Raw genomic sequence first — 18059 nt, 5'->3', positions numbered from 1 at the left:
CCGTAGAAAGAAGGCGGTTTCTCCGATGCTGAGATCTGGATGGGATGGGATGGGGTGGTTAGAGAAGAGAAAAGTGTACCACTCTGACAAAGCTCGGCGTTGTCAGGAGTAGCCCTGCCCTGCTACGCTGAGATCCTGTCTTCCATACGATATGAGCAGCATTGTGGGCGATTCTCAATAAATGTTGCTCACGGATTAGCCGCAGCCACACTGCAATCCCGATCTGGTGGGAGCGGACACGGTGTGCCTTGGCAGGCACATTGCGCAGATTTCAAGAAGCACACTCAGGCCTCACTCTGAGCAGAATGGCCACTTCGATGCCTTCCAGACCAACGACGGACCGAAATTGCGCATGGTAATTTACAAACGCAGCAATGAACCGCGAGATCGCGTTGAGGGAGAGATGTGTTGTGGTGGCGCCGCAGTATCGTCTTGCTCCGGAGCACAAGTATCCCGTCGGCATCAACGACTCATGGTATGCTCTCAAACACATTGCTGGAAAAGCTTCCATCTTCGGTGGTGATCCTGCATTGGGCTTTGCGATTGGTGGCGAGAGTGCTGGTGGTGTCGTTGCAGCAGCATTGCAGCTACGAGCTCGTAATGAGAAGTTACAGCCACCTCTTACCGGAGCTCTCTTGAGTGCTGGCTCCTACTTCAATCCTGACAACCTCCCGCCAGAATACAAGCACGTCTACCGCTCTCGCTATGATGACCTCTGCAAGAACTCGCCAATGCTGAGCGCCAAAAGCGCAAAGGCGTTTTCCGACTGTCCTGCTGCGGACTGGACTACTGCTGACTATCGTGCTGCTCTGGACCCTCAGAAGCATGTCGATTGGCCGCGGACTTATGTGCAGACTTGTGGTGCGGATATGATCCGAGATGATGGTATTATTTACCACGACTTGCTGCGGCAACGGGGCGTGGAAACGAAGCTGAGCGTGTATGAAGGCGCTCCGCACTGCTTCTGGTTCTTGTTCCCTGATACGGTCCTGGGCAAGAAATGGAGGGAGGATACTCACTCGGGTATATTGCTTGGCTGCTGCGCAGATCTTGAAGATTGCTTGCGTTCACTACTAAAATAAGTACAACTAGATGAATGCCAAGTATTCATTGTCGCTGACTGGCATTTCTTACTGGCATAGCACTATGAGCCATCTTGGTCTTTAACATCTACGAGCAGCCAGCAAGCAGAGCCTGTCTCGGTCCGCCTTTATCTCCTGACTAATGGTATCTCCCAGATGAATTAAACCAATTCCCACAGTCCAGATGCCTGGCTGAATGCTGGTCCTTGGACGACAAATTTCCTAATATAAGCTGGACGTGCAACACTATCCTCTGGTCCAAGTCTTTCCGCGTTCCCATGCGATGTATGGAAGTTTTGTTTCTTGACATCGATCGACAGAAGATCATGGCGCTTCTCTGCACAAGAATGGGAAACCGGGTTTGCAGCCTGATTGGCGGGTGCGCGTTGGGAGGGAGTCTTTTTAGTAAGCAAAAGTGGCATCCCTTTGCGGACCTGAATATAACGGGACCGAATATAATACCGCATGCACGGTGCAGGCCCACATACCGTCGGCCTTCCGCAACGGACTCGGTGAGATGTAGAAGTCCGCGCCGTAGTATGCGTAACTATAGAAAACGTAATCTCGTCCTCGGCGCGCGTCGCTATTACTAGGTCGACGGTATAAGGGGGGCGTAGTAGTACGATTTCCGCTAGTATACTAACTATCGATAGCAAGAGGTCGTACGGTCGCAATTTAATAGATTTCGTACTATTTTAATAGATTTTAACGACCCCGCTATCTCTACTAATAGACACTAATTATATTACTAAAAATAAAGCTAAAGTTTATTAGTAAAATAGCGGTATAGCAAAATTCGAGGTACAGTTAGCAATTATAGCTATCTTAATAGCGTTAATATATATTAGAGAGCGGCGGTATATAAGATATACCGCTATAGACTATTATCGCGCTCGGAGGCGCGTCTTACTATCTATTTAGCGCCGGTAGTATCGGTAGAGGCATATAAGGACTATAAGTTACTACCGCGGTAGTAAGCGGCGCGGAATACGCGATAGTACTAACTAGAACCGCTAGCCGCGGCTTAGGACTAAATATACGCGTATTTATTATATATAGTATTCCTAATAGTATATATAATAGTTCTGCCTCTTTATTAGACCTCTTACGCTTCTAGCTCTTATTCTTACTCTATATCGCGTCTACCGGCGGTAGATTAAGAGGGTAATAATATTACGATATTATATTATTAGCGAGTAGCTTCTACGATAGCGCTAGCTTCTTAGAAAGCGTAACTTTACGGTTAGGTCGTTATTTATTAAAAGCGCTTATAAACAACTTAGTAAACTAGCGCCGTATATCGTTACTAGCCTTATAGAAGATACGGACGGCGTCTCGTATTATAGTAGCGCGCTTAATATCGTCGTCGTTAAGGCCTTCTTCGTCGTACTTACGCTCTAATTTAAAGATTATCTCGTAATAGTCGTTTATTATTTTACGGATCTCGAGACGATAGCTATCGTTAATAATAGCCGCCGTCGCTATCGCTATCGCGGTTATATCGGCTTATAGAGTAAGGTTGTCGGCCTTTATTAGAGTCTTATAGATCTCGAGTCTACGCCCTTTAAATATACTAATCTAGTAATACTAGTAGCGCTCTTTAATAAGAGTACGGTAGAGCTAAATATAATAAAACTAAAGGTAGAAGCAAAGGACGCGCTATTGCCTAAAGAAGCGATAGTCGTAAGTTAGTATACCGGACGCGTCGTACTCGGCAAGCGCGATAGGATCGTAGAATACTATAGAATCGTTAGCGCGATTAATCTTAGCGCTAACCTTACGCTATATAGGCTACGGTAGGTATAGAAGGTATTTTCTAAGCTCGTCGTTGTTGCTACGAGTAAGAGAATATATATTAATAGTCTAGCGGCGCTCGATAAGGAAAGAGCGGAGGTCTTTATTAGCGACTTCTTAGAATACGTAGTATTTTACAACGCTAACTAGTAAATAGTCCGCCGCTATAGGCGACTTCTCGTCTAATTTAAGGCACGCGTAGAAGCTCTCGTTTATATTAGTATCCTTATTTTGCTCGATAATCGGTAGTATATTAAATATACGAAAGTAGTTTACCTATAACGCGATATCCTTGCTTATTTCTACCTCTAAATATAGCTTGTTCTTCTCGTAGTAGGCGTTTCGAGGAAGGCTCGAAATAGCGGCTTATAGTAACTCTTTTGCGCCTTCGAGCGACTAACGATAGATAACTGTAGCTTTAATATAGCGACGCGTCTCGGCGTAGATTTTGGTACTAAAGTAACGGTTAATAGTACGCTAGACGTAGACGTAGTAAAGGAGGTATTTAGTAGTAGGAAACGCTATTCGAATAGCTCGTCGCTTAGTAGCCGAGTCGTCTATTAGTATATAAATTAGAAACTACCTATACTAGTACCTTATTATACGAAGGAAGGTAGCGACAATATCGCTATTATTAGTAGGAGATAGTATATAAGCTACCGCGCGTATTATACTATATTTGTCCTTAATATAGATAGTATAAAGATACTAACCTAGGGAATTAGTCTTATATATAGCATCTATAAAAGCGATAACTTAGTGCTATCGGAGTAGTTCTAGGCTAGTTTTAGACGCAAATACGATACTATACGCAATCTCGCTATCGATCTATCTTTTAACTAATACTATCTCGTATTTATAATCGACTATCGCGTTAAATTAGTAATTGTTATAATAGAAAACTAAAATTAAAACAAAGGAATCTAAAGTTTAGTATTCGGCCTACTAAGACGCGCTAGAAGCCGGACCGAGCTATTACCGGAGCTTCTAAATTATCTTAGTAGCTCGAAGCTAAGGCTCTACGGCGCTACCGCTTTAAGCGAAGAACTTTAAAGTCCTAAGATTCTAGCTTTTCGTAAAGAAATCGTAGGCAACCGAGTCTAATATCTTCCTCTATCGATTACTATCGATTTAATAAGCTAGACGCGATTGCGTATCGATCTATTAGTTAATCGGAGTCCGGATATACGGGCGCGACGGTCCGCCGAGCAGAAGTCTAACCTTACTCTATAGTCGAGATAATAATATAAATTTAACTTATACTATTTATATTACTATAATACGTCTCTTTACTAAGTTTGCTATACGAGTAACGCGCCGCCGAGTTTGCTAGACTTATATATAGTAAGGAAGTTCCTTCTAGAATTAAGTATATCGTATTTCCGTAAGAATAAGCTACCGGCGTCCTTAAAGCGCTAGTACGCGATCGGGTCGTATTATACCTTTAAATAATAGTATACCTACGAAGAGCGGTATTTATAGCAGATCTTATATCTAGCTATACTTAAGAGCGCGCCGTACTGTCGGAAATTATTAAAGTTATCTAGTTAGCAATCTTAGTAGTATTCTTTACGACTAACGCGTTAAATACGATACGATACTATCTCTTCCTCGCCTATTTTCTTATTCTAACTATAGATACTAATAACCTTTATTATTATAGGATAACTACGCGCCGGCTCTATCTTTTTCTTATTCTTATTTAAGTGCCGACTCTTCGACTTATTAGCCTTCTAACCCTCTATCTTACGGAAGCGACAACTATAGCGCGTCGTCTCGGTACTATTACGTTTAAAATACTACGCCTTATCGATAACCTAGATATTATCGACGTATAGTTTAAGCGTATACTAATCTTTTACTAATAGAACGAACGAGTCTAACGCGTCGCGTAGGATATACCGCTAGCGCTAGTATTTAAAGTCGTCGACGTAAGGGAGGTACGCGAATATAGTACTTTTAAGCGGTTTTAATATACGGGACTTCGTACTATGCCGAGGGCGTTTATTAGAGGAGTTATTACTAGTTTCCTTACTAAAATCGTCGCCTTCTTCCTCTCTAGGCGCGTCCGCCGTATCCTCGTCGCCCTCGAGTATAAAATCGCCCTAGGTAGCCTCCGCCATTCTCTCTACCGCTAGCAGTAGTAGTACTACTAAGTTCGATAGAACCGAAGCTATATCGTACAAAGAGGGGGCAATATCGATAAATACTAGCAATCTTAGTAATAGAAACGATAAAAGAGCCGGTAATAGCGATACGGAAGAATATAAATAAAATAATAGAACGCGTTATACGTAGTAGAAGTCGGGCGGACCTTGGCCTGTTTACCGACGCCGTATATACGGACTAGCGACGTATACGGTACTAAATGTGCCTCTAGTGTAACACCGTACTAGCGGTCGTGCGCCTAACCTGCTAAGAATAGCCTTTACAGACCTTAGCGAGCGGCGGTCGATATAGATTGTATACGCTTCCGCTCTAGCGCGTCGACGCGCTTTCTATTATTTAAGCGCGTATTTTATATACCTATTCTAACCTTACTATTACTCGCTACTTAGCCCTCTATACTAGTATTATATTATTAATTCTATCTCTTCTAATATAGCCTTATTTACTAAAAATACCTACTATTAGCGACCTCGTCGGAGATAGTAATAGTATGCTTACCTTATAGGCTTAGAGCGATTTCGCGTTAGAGAATAGGTTAGAGAATAGTACGTAGGCTTCGCTTAGTAGTAGGAGGGTTAGAATCGCTAATATATTAATAGACGTATTAGAGGAGGACGATATAGTTAATTCTAGTAATAAAAACGCGTTAGTTTTATTAGAGTCCTCTACGCTATACTATAAGCGTATTTCTTAGCCTCTTAGGTTCTTATAGGCCTAGAAACTATATACGCTTCCTTACCGTATATCGATAACCTCTATAAATAGTATAAACGAGCTATTCTTTATAGATTTTACGACTTGTTCGAAGTATAGGCTAAATAACAGTACGCGCTACTACTATACGTCGATAATATATAGGTAAAGAATAGGGTTAACGTCGAGAAAAATAGATTAGAAATAACGCGTTTTATTTACTACTTCTATAATTTATAAACAACCGTATAGTAACCCGTACTAGAAATTAGACTAGAAGTAGGGCTTTAGTTAGCGAAGAAACGATAAGAAGATAGAAGTAGCGCGTTACTATCTAGTTATAATAAGGGTTATAAGTATTTATAGTCCGACTAGTAGTAATAGTAGTAAAGAGATTATCGTATATTAAGTATAGTATATTAGTCGCAAGGACTACTCGGACTACTATAAATTAGATAACTTCGACCTCTTCTATAGACCGTTAGTATAGCGCGTTACTAACTACTATAGGTCGAGAGATGTATTATAGATATACGCCGAGCTTAGTATAGAAGGTATTAAAGATAGTATACGACCTAGTCGTAAACGCGCTCTTTAAGGCCGCTAGTAGCGACTTTATAATAAAGTATAACGTACTAAACTCCGATAGAGCGTTTCGAAAGGCATATATATAAGGACGGTAGGCTCGGCGGCGTATCGTAGCCGTCGCTAGTATAGTAGGCGTAAAAGGAAGACTTATATAAGTAGTATTAATAAGATAAGTTAATATTATTACTTTTACTAAGGTTAGATTATAAGCCTACGGACTGTCGCGTCTACGTATCTAGACTCCGATTAGCTAATAGGCTAGCGCTAAACCCCGCTTAGCTTATCTATTCCCTCGAGAAAGCTATTAGACTCGGTTACTAGCGAATACTAGGCTTAGAAACTAGAATTTTAAAGAACCTCGAAAATTTTAAAGTTCTTTAGTTAAAGCGGGAGCGCGGTTAGCGCCGCAGAGCCTTAGCTTTAAGCTAATTAGGATTTTTAAAACCTATAGTAGAATCTCGGTCCGGCTTCTAGCGTACCTTAGTAAGCCCGAACCCTAAATCTTAGATTCCGCGGGGTTCCTTTATTTTAATTTTAGTTTTCTACTATAATAATAACTAATATATTACTATAAAAGAGCTGTTTAATAAGAATACAACTGCTATACGCTAAATCGACGGTAAAACTACCTATAGCGTCGTATTTGCGTCTAAAACTAGTATAGAATTGCTTAAATACTATACTAAGATCGCCTTTATAGACGTAATATATAAGACTAACTACCCTAGCTAGCTCCTTTATACTATTATAACAAAGGATAAATATAGTATATTACGTATAGTAGTATATATACTTTCGCCTATAGATAATAGCGACATTATTATAGAGTTTTTATATATAGTAAGCGAGTAGATAGGTAGTAAATAGCTACCTAAATTCCTCCTTATAGACGACTCGGCGGTAGAGCGACGCGCTATCTAAATAGTATTTCTATTAATAATATAGCTTCTTTACTACGTATACGTATAGCGTACTATCGAGATTCGATAGATATTTTAGCGCTAAAATCTACTAAGAAACACGTCGATACTTCCGCGCTACTATTATTTATCGTCGCTTACTCGTAAGTATATAAAAGTCGCTATAAGCCGCTATCGATTACCTTCTAAAGAACGCCGATTACGAGTCTAATAAGACCTACTAAGAGTGTAACTTTAGTAGTAATATTTAGCTATAGGCTAATTACTATTACGTCTATAACGTACCTACTATCGTTAGCTAATATAAGGACATAAATACAAATAAGAGCTTCTACGCGTATCTTAAAATAGACGGCAATAAGTTGCTAATAGCGGCGGACTTTATACTTAAAGGGGTAGCGGTATAGTGCCTATATAAAGATTAGGTTAAGGACCTTCGGTTAGATATTACCTCGCGATAATAGGCTTTAAATATATACCCTCTTACGCGTAGTAATAACGAAGAGCTCTATACCTAGCTTCTACGCCTACTATAGCCTATATAGCGTTAGTCTTTAGATTTAGCGCTTAAATTAATCTCGTAAACGATAAGTCTGTATACTATAACCTATAGCTATTAGCTACCGAGGTAGGCGCGCTTGCCTACGACTATAAATTCTTCTACTAATATCGTATCCTTTACGCTAACCTCTAGTACTACTATATTATACTTAGACGCGTTATTATTAAAGATTAGTACTAGTAATAATAGGTAAATAAATCTACTAGACGCGCCTTTAAAGTCTACGAAGAAGATACCGCTAATTCGATAGAGGTATAATATAAGGACGCTATTAAGGCGCCTTATATATCTATCTATCGACTTAACGTACGTAAGACGCTCTATAACGTATACGAGTTAATCTTCTAACTTAAGCGCTTATACGATAGGGAAGGTCTCGATAAGACTAACGTAAAGCGTAAGGCTATTATCTTAAAGATACTAATAGTCTTCTATAAGTCTAGCGATAATATTAGAAAGGGCCCTACTAACCTCGTTCTTACTTACTTTAAGAATATATATCTAAACGCTATTCTTATACTAACAAAGGCGCCGAAGCTATTATAAGCGCTATTACTAAGCGACGTTATATCGAGCTATTGTTTTCTAAGAGCGACTAACGATATAGCGCCGCTACTAAAGAAGTAGAAGGATAAAAGCGTAGATACTATAAGTAAGGGTAAGAAGCCGAAGCTAGGCCCCCCTTTGTAAGTTAGACCGGAGATTCTTAGCGAACAGATCCCACCAATAGCCACGTCTATGGCACTGCTTGTCTCGGAGTCTCCCGTAACGACAGTGCATCACTCCGCGGAGATGGTCGGGGACCGCCATGGCGATCGCGATAGCAATCGCATTGTACTCGTACAGCCTGAGGCAGGAACTGAGTCTTGGCAAGGCAGGGGCGAGGTGACGTCAAATTTGAAGATTCTTCTCTTCATCTCCTGCATGAGGCTGCATCTCGCTTCGCTTGGACGGCGAGCGCGAGAGACTGGAGCCCATGTGATGGTAAGTTATACGACGTGCGAAATATCGGTGTTTGTGTGTTGGCATGTCGGAGCCTTGGCCCCGTAGCGACATCCTGGACGAACACGAGCCATCGCCACTGCCTTGCATCAATTGTACCTGCGCTAGCTTGCCACGCTTCCTGTTTACATGTATCCGCCGAGCAGCTCTGACTAACGCACATGGCCTCACCATCCGAAGCTTCGCCTTGTAGAAATGGTCCTTCCCAGACTTGCGGCTTTCGGTTCATGCGATTACCGAGATACACGATGCGGCGACTCAGCCTTCTCCAGCCCTCTCTATTGTTAGTCAGGTCTACGCCAAGCAGATTCTGGTCCGGCAAGTCTCAATGCATGCAAAGGATCAGGAGGTTCATCCTCCAGCAATCCACGGAAGCAGTCATTCTGCAGTCTTGCTGCGTTGCAGTGACATCCGATTGCATTGTGCACCGCGGAGTCGTGCTCCTTATGCTCCGATCTGGTGAACAAGACAGGCTGTGAGTGCCTGAAGTGACGCTATTGATGGAGCACCACGTCGCCGGCAACCCTAACCTCCACAGGTGGCGCCGTGACAGACTCCCGCTCCACACGAGCCATAGCCGCCCGTATTCCTCTCTTAGTCGGATATGACCTTCTCCAATTTTAACCTCTCGCCGCCCAAGATGCCCTGGCTCTGTCTTCTAGCACGTACAGCATCTTACCACATCGGAGCGAAAGTGACTAGGGTGGGACCGCTGAATAACCAGTTTCTATTCGCTATAATCCATGAGGAGCAAGGGTTTGCAGATTCTACGGGCCGCTAGTATCCACTTTCACTCGGATGTGCGTTGACGCTGTACGAATGGTGTGCTGACTGGACCAAGGCTCTAAGGTCGTAAAATATCCACCCCCATGGCATTAACTTAATCTCGCCGTCTGAAAAGATGCATGCAGGAGTTAAATACCATGGCCTGTCCTCCTGTGACACTCCCATCACCATCCAGGACAACTCGTCAATCGTTACCCAACACTCATATCGACTAACATGAAGTCGGCCACTTTCGCTGCCCTCGTTGGCCTTGTCGCTGCCTCGGAGGCTCCGGCCTACTACGATGCACCCCCTCCATCAACCACTACATTCGCCTGTAATCCTGCGCATCAGTATCCTCCTGGCCAAATTTGCGCTACAGTCTCTGGCTCGCTCACCTTGGTCACCACTACCTCTGCTCCAACGCCAACCGCTACATTCGCCTGTAATCCTGCGCATCAGTATCCCCCTGGCCAAATTTGCGCTACAGTCTCTGGCTCGCTCACCTTGGTCACCACTACCTCTGCTCCAACGCCAACCGCTACATTCGCCTGTAATCCTGCGCATCAGTATCCCCCTGGCCAAATTTGCGCTACAGTCTCTGGCTCGCTTACTTTGGTGACTACGACCTCTGCTCCAGCGCCAACTACTACATTCGCCTGTAATCCTGCGCATCAGTATCCCCCTGGCCAAATTTGCGCTACAGTCTCTGGCTCGCTCACCTTGGTCACTACGACCTCTGCTCCAGCGCCAACTACTACATTCGCCTGTAATCCTGCGCATCAGTATCCCCCTGGCCAAATTTGTGCTACAATCTCTGGCTCGCTCACCTTGGTCACAACCACTGGCACTTCCAGCGCCCCAACCACTTCGGCTTACGTCGACAAGTGCCAGGCGGCATACAAGCAGTGCATTGCTGCTGGTCAGCCACAGGTCAAGTGCTCTTGCGACCTGACCACCTGCGCTGGCGAGGACGCTGAACGCATTCGCAGCTACTGCGCTTCGGCCACTGCAAACCTCACCTCCACTGCTTCCGCCACCAAGCCAGCATCTTCCCCAACCCCGACCACCTCGTGCCCAGCCGCAGGCAGCACCGACTCTAAGGGCCGATACAGCTGTAACCCGGCTCATGCGTATCCTAAGGGACAAACATGCGCATTGGTTGAGGGCTGCTATTTCCTCGTTGGCGGTGATGTCTACACTACGGAGGTGCAGACCGCATACACCACGTACTGCCCTCAGCCAACGACTTTCACCCACCAGCAAACGACCTACACTGTCACTAAGGCTACAACTATTACCCTCCCATGCAAGGGTGGCTGCACCGCCACCAAGCCAGTGACCTCCTCGCCACCACAGTACACCACTCCGATCATCGTCAAGCCCATGCCATCGTACACCACCACGGTCGTCACCAATGTGACCACCACTCCGATCATCGTCAAGCCCAAGCCATCGTACACCACCACGGTCGTCACCAATGTGACCACCACTCCGATCATCGTCAAGCCCAAGCCATCGTACACCACCAAGGTCGTCACCGAGGTGACCACCTACTGCCCTGAGCCAACCACTTTCACCCACGGACCATCAACATACATTATTACCTCGGCCACCACCTTGACCCTTCCATGCGCTGGCGGCTGTGTTGTCACCAACACTATCCCAGTCTCCGCTCCATCCGCCACTCCTTCGTGCCCCGCGCCAGGCAGCACCGATAAGAACGGCCGCTATTCTTGTAACCCTGCTCACGCCTATCCTGCCGGTCAGAGTTGTCAGTTGGTCGACGGATGCTACTACCTCGTCACTCCACCAACATCCAGCGTCACAGTCCCAGTCCAGCAGCCATCCACAGTCCCAGTCCAGCAGCCGTCCACAGTCCCAGTCCAGCAGCCATCCACAGTCCCAGTCCAGCAGCCATCCACAGTCCCAGTCCAGCAGCCATCCACCGTCTCCCGGCCAAGCGGTACCATGCCAGGCACCCCCTCCAGCACCACTTCCCTCACTCCATACACCGGTGCCGCCGCTCCATTGAAGACCGTTGCTCCTCTCATGGCCGCTGTCGCCATGGGCGCTCTTTTCTTGTAAAGGATGCATTGGGTCCTATAATCTCAGGCATGGATAAAACACGCAGTTTGAAGAAGAGAACGAGAATCGAGAGATAATGTGTTAAAAAAACTTACGGCCTAGAATTTTCTTTTCTATTCTTTTCTTTGTATGTATCAGGCACGGCTCTCCTGCCTTTGTATAGAATTTGTAGTGTACTGCTGTATTTGAATAATCACTGCTAATTACCTAAAGTTGAGCGATGAAGACTTCTATATTCTTGCTAGTATTCAAGCTAATCTATTGCTATACTATCTCGTATAGCTTCGCAAGGTCCCGTGCGAGCTGCCTCCTTCTCAGGCGCTTTATACGGTATCTTCTGCCTTCTATACGTGTAAGTTCTTTCTTTCCTCTATTGACCTCCGGTTCTCGGGTCTTCTGTGTGTAGTATCGCGTAGGGAAAGATTTCTTTACCCAAGGAGTTTCGTGTGAGGTCTCGATGGCGTAGTATTCCGATTATAGAGGTTGAGGAAAGAGCCTGCAATAGGAAGCTGCTTTGGGCAGGTGGAGTGTGTGTGATTGATTGATTGGAGGACCGGAAAGCGGTGAAACAAAAGGTCCGATGATGAAGAATCGCCAAGCCTTCCATCTTGCCATCCTCTATCTTCACGCTCACCAACACAAATCACCTGCCAACCAGGAAGACATACACAGCATTGCGGCACTTCGAGGAGCTTGCCGACTCCAGTGAAGATGAGGAGATGGGCAAGGCAACCGATCTTCGTAACGCCAACCCACTGTACTGTGTCTCGAAGCGACAACATGAGCAACGCCGGCCGCACATGACAGATGGGGAATGACCTTCGTCATGGTTGCCATCAAAACACTCCTGCTCTCGGCTGGGATCACACACATCGTTATGTCCGTCAAAATACCAGTCTGGAGCTAGAGATGGCTTATACACACTCTTCGCCGACGACCAAGGGACTGAGAGACACGTCGGATTGGCTGATACAACAACTGGACCATAGAGCCCAGACAGTCATCATCTATATGTACCTGTCGCCTCAGATCTCGAATACATTGCCAGCTATGACGTCCTTTGTGGCAGGACCATAGGCATGAGTCCCTACGCTGGCTGCCCTCTCCAACCAAAATCAAGGCGTCACCTATCGAGCTGAAGTGGCGCGCGTCAAGTCTACACCTTTCCCTCAACATCCCCACACATCATTCACCAGCCGGCAAGCCCAGCTCTACACTGTCGAAACGAGACCTGCCCACAGGTGTATGGTGACACCTGTCTACAGCGGACAGGAGCGACCCGGTAAGAAAAGAAAGTGGTGGCCGGATACACCTGGTATTTGCCCTATTGGGTCAGCATGTTTGTTTTCATGAAATTGGCAAAAGAATTGGGGTGTTGTGGGCATCACCTATTGCGCCTGGAGTAGACAAGGCAGGTGGCACCTGCACATATTTCACCTGCGTGCAAATTATTTCGTTTGCGTGTCTGCGAGACATGCAGAATATGCTAGTTTCTTAGACACATCTCGAGAACCCTCAGTTCCGCAAAGAGTCCTTTGTCCAGAAATCACATTACTTTGCCTTTGCGGGTGAGACATGGAAACATCCATGAAAGACTCGTAGCCTGCAGCCCCATGTTGCTGATTATAAAAGCCCATCTTTGTCGCTCCAAGGTTTTTCCAACAGCACAATTGTCCATCGCCATGGCAATCTCCACCGATCTCCCAGGCGTCACCGTCACCATCACAATCAACGACCAAGCCCTACCAGAACACATTCTCCCAGACCTAGACCAAGTCGCACGCACCACCGACCGTCTCGTCGAAGCACAATCCAACCAAGTCTTCGAGATCCAGATGAACGCCGACCCCTCCACAACTTTCCACGGCAGTCAACTCGCCTTCAAAATCTTCGTTGATGGCAGATACATCGAAACACCACTCATCAGTCAAGTCCTCTCCGTCATCCCAGGAGGCTGGACGGAGAAGAGCGAAGGAATGCACGTCTCTCCAGGCCAGGTTCGGAAGTATCATTTCATGGATCTGGTCGCTGTTGCAGAGAACACGACATCTCTTACCTCTCGCTCGACCTCGATGCGTTCGGCAATCTCTCGAGCTTCAAGCTCCGCCCCAATGTCGACCGGCTTGCCGACGCCACCAACCTCCTCCGTTGGACAAGCATCGAGATCTGCAAGCTCGGCACCATCTCGACCTCGACGTATACTGTCTGAGATCAGTATCACTCCAAGCATGAGTTCCGAGCCAGACCTCTCGGGAGATCTCCCACATCCTCCTCGCATGTACAACTACAGCGACCGCGAACTCGCAGAGCTAGGAACGATTAAAATCGTCGTCTCTCACGTCAATCTCGCTGAGTCGATCGGCTTTTCGCCACCTTCAAGCTACTCGAGCGTTCGACAAATCGCAGAGAAAGGCAAGGGGAAAGTCAGCCAGAAAGTTGGGTTCACTGCTCCGCAGAAAACCGCGGCGGTTTCGACTTTTGGAACCACGGATGTTGCGGGAGTGGAGAATCCTGTTGCGAGTTTTATTTTTCATTATCGTGCGAAGGAGGCGATTGAAGCTTTTCTCGCGCTTTCGAAGGTAGAGGAAGGGACGGGAATTAAGGTGGAGGGAGGTGAAGAGGCTGAGGTGAAGAGAGAGGAATTTTCTTCAACGGCTGGTGAGAGCGCCCCGATTAAAGAGGAGGAGGGGGAGGAGGAGGATGGGACGGTAAAGCGAGATGGGACCGGTTTGGAAGCAATTCCAGAGTTCGTCGAGCCGCTTGAAGAGGGAAGCTCTGCGAAGCAAGAGGCTGAGACTGCTCCACGTCTAGACTTGGTTTCTGGCGACAAAGACCCGGAGCCGCAAGAGCAAGGCGCTCACGCAGCAAAAGAAGTAGCTGCTGAGGCCGAGGTAAGTCGTCTTCTCAACCATCGAAAGTGATTCGTTCTTGGCTAACACATTATCCAGGGCGAAGAAGCCAACGACCCATCCAAGAAGCGCAAGCAATCCCAAACTCAGGATGCCAACCCCAAATCCGCCCGTTTTGAAGCTCAGGATGACGCTGATGGGGAGAAGTGATAAATGATGTGCTGAGGAGGATTTGGAATGCATTCGTTGGACCCGACCTGGGTGGAAAGGACATTGCATAGCTTGGGATGAATTCGGAGTTACGCATCAGGATCGTGCGAGATAGCTTGTCGCTTCATAGAAAGATGATCGTGAAGGGCATTGAGATCTTTCGGCTTTAGCCTTTTTTTGGAGTCACTGGGTCTATTCGTGCCGCTGATGAGGTCCTTGCCATTGTTGCGCAGAGTGCTCTTGGCTTTGGAGCACCCGTTGACCAAGACGACAAGTCCTGATCTACTGTTTCAGTCAGCAGCCCATCTCCGTTTCTGCCCCTTCCTGATTGAGCGCAAGGAGCTTTTGTTTTTGTGTGGCAGCTGGGCCCTTTCTGACCATTCTGTCAGGCTCTTTCCAACCGTTCTAGATCGGACAAACTAAATCCAAACTCCTCCTATCACAGCCCAATTTCCACAAGTCTCCGAAATTTGCTCTTAGGGAGTTCTCTCTGCACTGCATTCGGTCGCGGCAGAGGTTTCCAGAATTCAAAAAGGAATCTGAAATCATCCATTCGCTGCCTCTTCTCGTCTGGTGAGGAAGCAGGCACCGCCAATCGTATCCGTGAGTTCGAATAACTTCTGTTGTATACCAGAGCCATGCACCTCGATTGCACCTTTGGCCATGTTGACGATCAAGGCTGTGCAGAGACATCGACGGGGAAGAGCAGTGACATGGAGTGCTCAGAGCGGTCGGAAGAAAGTAAGCAGTTCGAGATTGCCATTTGCCAGATCAGCATCCTGAGCCAGTGCTTGGTGATGATGAGATCAGCTTGCTGCATGTGCGATCCGCGACCTTAGATTGACTACCGAACGTTGCGAACCAAAACGAGTGTAAAGAGAGAAGAGAGACGGCAGTGCAGCAGATCCTGCCCCTTAACTCCTGCTGCCAGTTTTTCTTCGTCAATGTGCCTGAAAGGTCGTGCGATTTGCTCGAAGCCTTGGGTAATGGCTTTTGGAATGTCTGGATCAGCTTCGATTGTCGTCGTCGTTAGAGGAGGCAGCACAATGGAACGTTGACATGTGATAGCGTAGAAGCGCTCGTGAACCTGCCCTCAACCAGCCCATGTGTCAAGTTCCGAGATTTCTGTGCGCGCGAATGACCTATAAAGAGTACCCAATAGACCTGGCCAACATCGACAAGGTCGAACTGAAAGACCATGTTCAGACGCTTCTTGGATGCGCTGACGTAGCCGAGGACCCGCTCTGGGTCTGGCGTGAAAGGACACTCGCCTACAGTCATAGCGTCGTAGCGACTCAGTATCGAGTTCATTTCCATACGATACTCATTCATCCGAGGCCCGTTGCAATAGACCAGACCCGCTTCTTGCCACTCGGCCTTGGGATCGGTAATTGGTGCGTCGGGGAAGGCCGAATCTTTGCTGTACATATTGACTGTGTCCACGCGGAAGCTATCACAACCCTTCTCTAGCCAGAAGGTCATCGCATTTTCGTAAATGGCCTGCCGGGTCTCTTCATTGTCCTGAGAAGGTGATCGGTTCGCAAGTCTGGGGATCGATGGCACCACGATACTCACCCAGTTCAAGTCTTGTTGCTCTGGGCAGAAGAGATGGAGATAGTACTCTTGTGTATGCTCATCCCATTGCCATGCACTGTCCCGTCAGACGCCGGCGCAGTGATGAGCATTGACCGCTCTGATTGGCTGGATTCTGGGCCGACGGAGAGTTACTCACTCATTGGACGCAATCATGTGCGTCGAGAGGGCTGCAGCTAGCAGACGACCACCGAGATACCATGCGCCACTCAACTGTCCTCTACGAGCGCCGACTGGTCAGAGATCGGCCCGGCGAGGGTCCTCTGCCACATGGCGTTCTTCATGAACATCTACATCTACATCCTACATCTTCAACACAGGACCACTGTCCAAGACACTGGCCGACTCCCACATGTCGATGCCTCCACCGCTGAGGAGGCCGCGAAAGCGACGGCTAGCGAGACTTCAATGACCCTTCTCCAAGGTCTGAAGACATACCCCAAGGCCGTCGGGTGGTCAATCCTTCTCTCGACCTGTATCATTATGGAAGGCTTTGACCTTGTCCTCATCTGTTGTGGTTCAGTCAGGTGATATGCTGGTCAGCTGATACCATCAGCTGACCTGTACTAAGAGGAAGGACACACAATAGGTATATTAACTGCAGTTTCTGTAGCTGGCTCCTAATCCTTCTTCGTACAGTTATATAGTTATTAATCCGATAATTAGTTGTATCCCTAGTACGATTTATAACAGGTTATAAGCCCGGCGTATACGCTTACCTGTCTAGTTTAACTATAAAAGAACTGTTTCTAGAGTCTACTAAACAGAGCTAGCTATCTAGACCTATTAGGTACCTAGTTAAGAGCTCTAGTTCGGACTAAAACCTAGCAAGTGTCCCTTACAAGCCCTGCCTAGCACTATACTAAAAGGCAGCTAGGAACGATAGACACTAATTAGACAAAGACAGCAAAGGAGAATTAGGTTCTTAGGAAGGGAATCAACTTCTAAGACTAGAAGCTTATATTCTAGGCGGCTCTTCTAGAAAAGGACCTAGTTAGTATAGTATTCTATAGACTTAACTAGGCTAATAAAATAAAACCACCTCTAAAGAGTATATTTATAGGGGACTTAGCCGGTTAGTAGTACAAAGATATGTTTAGGGACTAGAAGAAGAAAGACATCTAAGCCCTAGGTATACTTATTACTAGACTCGACCCTGCCCTTAGACTAGACTTCGGTAACACACCTAAGTTAGCTAAGGATATATACGACTATATTAAGGCTCTATACAAGCCTATTGTAACCGTAGACATATTTGATACTATCAAACTTATTAGGCATATTAGGATGCCCCTTACTAATCCGAATACCTAGTAGTACTGCGAATCTTTTTAGTAGTAGTTCAACAGATTCTAAACATCGATAGAACAATTTGCTAGCTTAGTTACAATAATAGAAGCGCCTATAAAGTTATTAGACATTAAGATGCCTAATATGCTTATTAGGATGCTGTTTATTTAGGGCCTTTCTAGTTACGAATGGCTTAGATCCTAGAAGTATAATAACAAGCCTAAAGCTAAGGACTCCTCCCTTAAAGCAATAATAACGTCCCTAAGGAGAGAAAAGCCTCCTAGACAGTTATCTAGCGGCTTAAAGCTTGTTAGAGGGGCTATTAGCAATAATAACGACTAGTATACTTAGTGCAAGTACAAACACACTAACGCTAAGTGCTATAAGCAATACCCTAATATAGCACTACCTAGTTAGGGAAAGAAAGACAAGAGCAAAGATAAAGATAAAGATA

At 46.1% G+C, this 18059-nt stretch overlaps 8 protein-coding genes across 8 annotated transcripts; 3 read left to right on the top strand and 5 right to left on the bottom strand.

Moving 5' to 3' along the window:
- Positions 1 to 374: 374 nt before the first annotated feature.
- On the top strand, positions 375 to 1082 carry MYCFIDRAFT_140261 (uncharacterized protein; the record flags this gene model as incomplete). Its single annotated transcript, XM_007930416.1, has 1 exon — positions 375 to 1082. The coding sequence occupies one exon, from the start codon at positions 375 to 377 to the stop codon at positions 1080 to 1082; it is 708 nt and encodes a 235-aa protein (XP_007928607.1).
- An 88-nt stretch (positions 1083 to 1170) lies between these two features.
- On the bottom strand, positions 1171 to 1568 carry MYCFIDRAFT_176688 (uncharacterized protein; the record flags this gene model as incomplete). The annotated part of the gene is made up of 3 exons (XM_007930415.1): positions 1171 to 1221; positions 1250 to 1516; positions 1554 to 1568. The coding sequence occupies 3 exons, from the start codon at positions 1566 to 1568 to the stop codon at positions 1171 to 1173; spliced, it is 333 nt and encodes a 110-aa protein (XP_007928606.1).
- A 6931-nt stretch (positions 1569 to 8499) lies between these two features.
- On the bottom strand, positions 8500 to 9385 carry MYCFIDRAFT_176687 (uncharacterized protein; the record flags this gene model as incomplete). Its single annotated transcript, XM_007930414.1, has 7 exons — positions 8500 to 8513; positions 8543 to 8568; positions 8592 to 8728; positions 8761 to 8893; positions 8927 to 9134; positions 9181 to 9304; positions 9347 to 9385. 7 exons carry the CDS (start codon positions 9383 to 9385, stop codon positions 8500 to 8502), a joined length of 681 nt encoding a protein of 226 aa, XP_007928605.1.
- Positions 9386 to 9776: 391 nt separating this feature from the next.
- MYCFIDRAFT_211838 (uncharacterized protein) lies at positions 9777 to 11872 on the bottom strand. Its single transcript, XM_007930412.1, has 2 exons — positions 11458 to 11872; positions 9777 to 11409 (listed from the first exon to the last, which is right to left on the bottom strand). The coding sequence occupies exon 2, from the start codon at positions 10704 to 10706 to the stop codon at positions 9894 to 9896; it is 813 nt and encodes a 270-aa protein (XP_007928603.1). The 5' UTR covers positions 10707 to 11409; positions 11458 to 11872; the 3' UTR covers positions 9777 to 9893.
- MYCFIDRAFT_183325 (uncharacterized protein) lies at positions 11123 to 11864 on the bottom strand (the record flags this gene model as incomplete). Its single annotated transcript, XM_007930413.1, has 2 exons — positions 11458 to 11864; positions 11123 to 11409 (listed from the first exon to the last, which is right to left on the bottom strand). A coding segment is annotated over exon 1 (180 nt), but the record flags the coding sequence as incomplete, so codon positions are not given.
- Positions 11873 to 13345: 1473 nt separating the features above from the next.
- MYCFIDRAFT_81464 (uncharacterized protein) lies at positions 13346 to 14722 on the top strand (the record flags this gene model as incomplete). The annotated part of the gene is made up of 2 exons (XM_007930411.1): positions 13346 to 14554; positions 14612 to 14722. The coding sequence occupies 2 exons, from the start codon at positions 13346 to 13348 to the stop codon at positions 14720 to 14722; spliced, it is 1320 nt and encodes a 439-aa protein (XP_007928602.1).
- Positions 14723 to 15663: 941 nt separating this feature from the next.
- MYCFIDRAFT_176684 (glycoside hydrolase family 13 protein) lies at positions 15664 to 16471 on the bottom strand (the record flags this gene model as incomplete). The annotated part of the gene is made up of 4 exons (XM_007930410.1): positions 15664 to 15724; positions 15768 to 16354; positions 16388 to 16415; positions 16455 to 16471. The coding sequence occupies 4 exons, from the start codon at positions 16469 to 16471 to the stop codon at positions 15664 to 15666; spliced, it is 693 nt and encodes a 230-aa protein (XP_007928601.1).
- A 44-nt stretch (positions 16472 to 16515) lies between these two features.
- Positions 16516 to 16875, top strand: MYCFIDRAFT_176683 (uncharacterized protein; the record flags this gene model as incomplete). Its single annotated transcript, XM_007930409.1, has 3 exons — positions 16516 to 16530; positions 16559 to 16829; positions 16859 to 16875. 3 exons carry the CDS (start codon positions 16516 to 16518, stop codon positions 16873 to 16875), a joined length of 303 nt encoding a protein of 100 aa, XP_007928600.1.
- Positions 16876 to 18059: the final 1184 nt, after the last annotated feature.

This window comes from Pseudocercospora fijiensis (genome assembly GCF_000340215.1).
Source record: "Pseudocercospora fijiensis CIRAD86 unplaced genomic scaffold MYCFIscaffold_6, whole genome shotgun sequence".
Classification (NCBI taxonomy): domain Eukaryota; kingdom Fungi; phylum Ascomycota; class Dothideomycetes; order Mycosphaerellales; family Mycosphaerellaceae; genus Pseudocercospora; species Pseudocercospora fijiensis.
Note: the sequence above shows the minus strand (reverse complement) of the source record. Positions and strands in the feature narration are given on the sequence as shown.

Excerpts from the sequence above, each read along its gene's own strand:
- MYCFIDRAFT_211838 (XM_007930412.1), bottom strand. The coding sequence starts at position 10,706 with ATGAGCCGGGTTACAGCTGTATCGGCCCTTAGAGTCGGTGCTGCCTGC.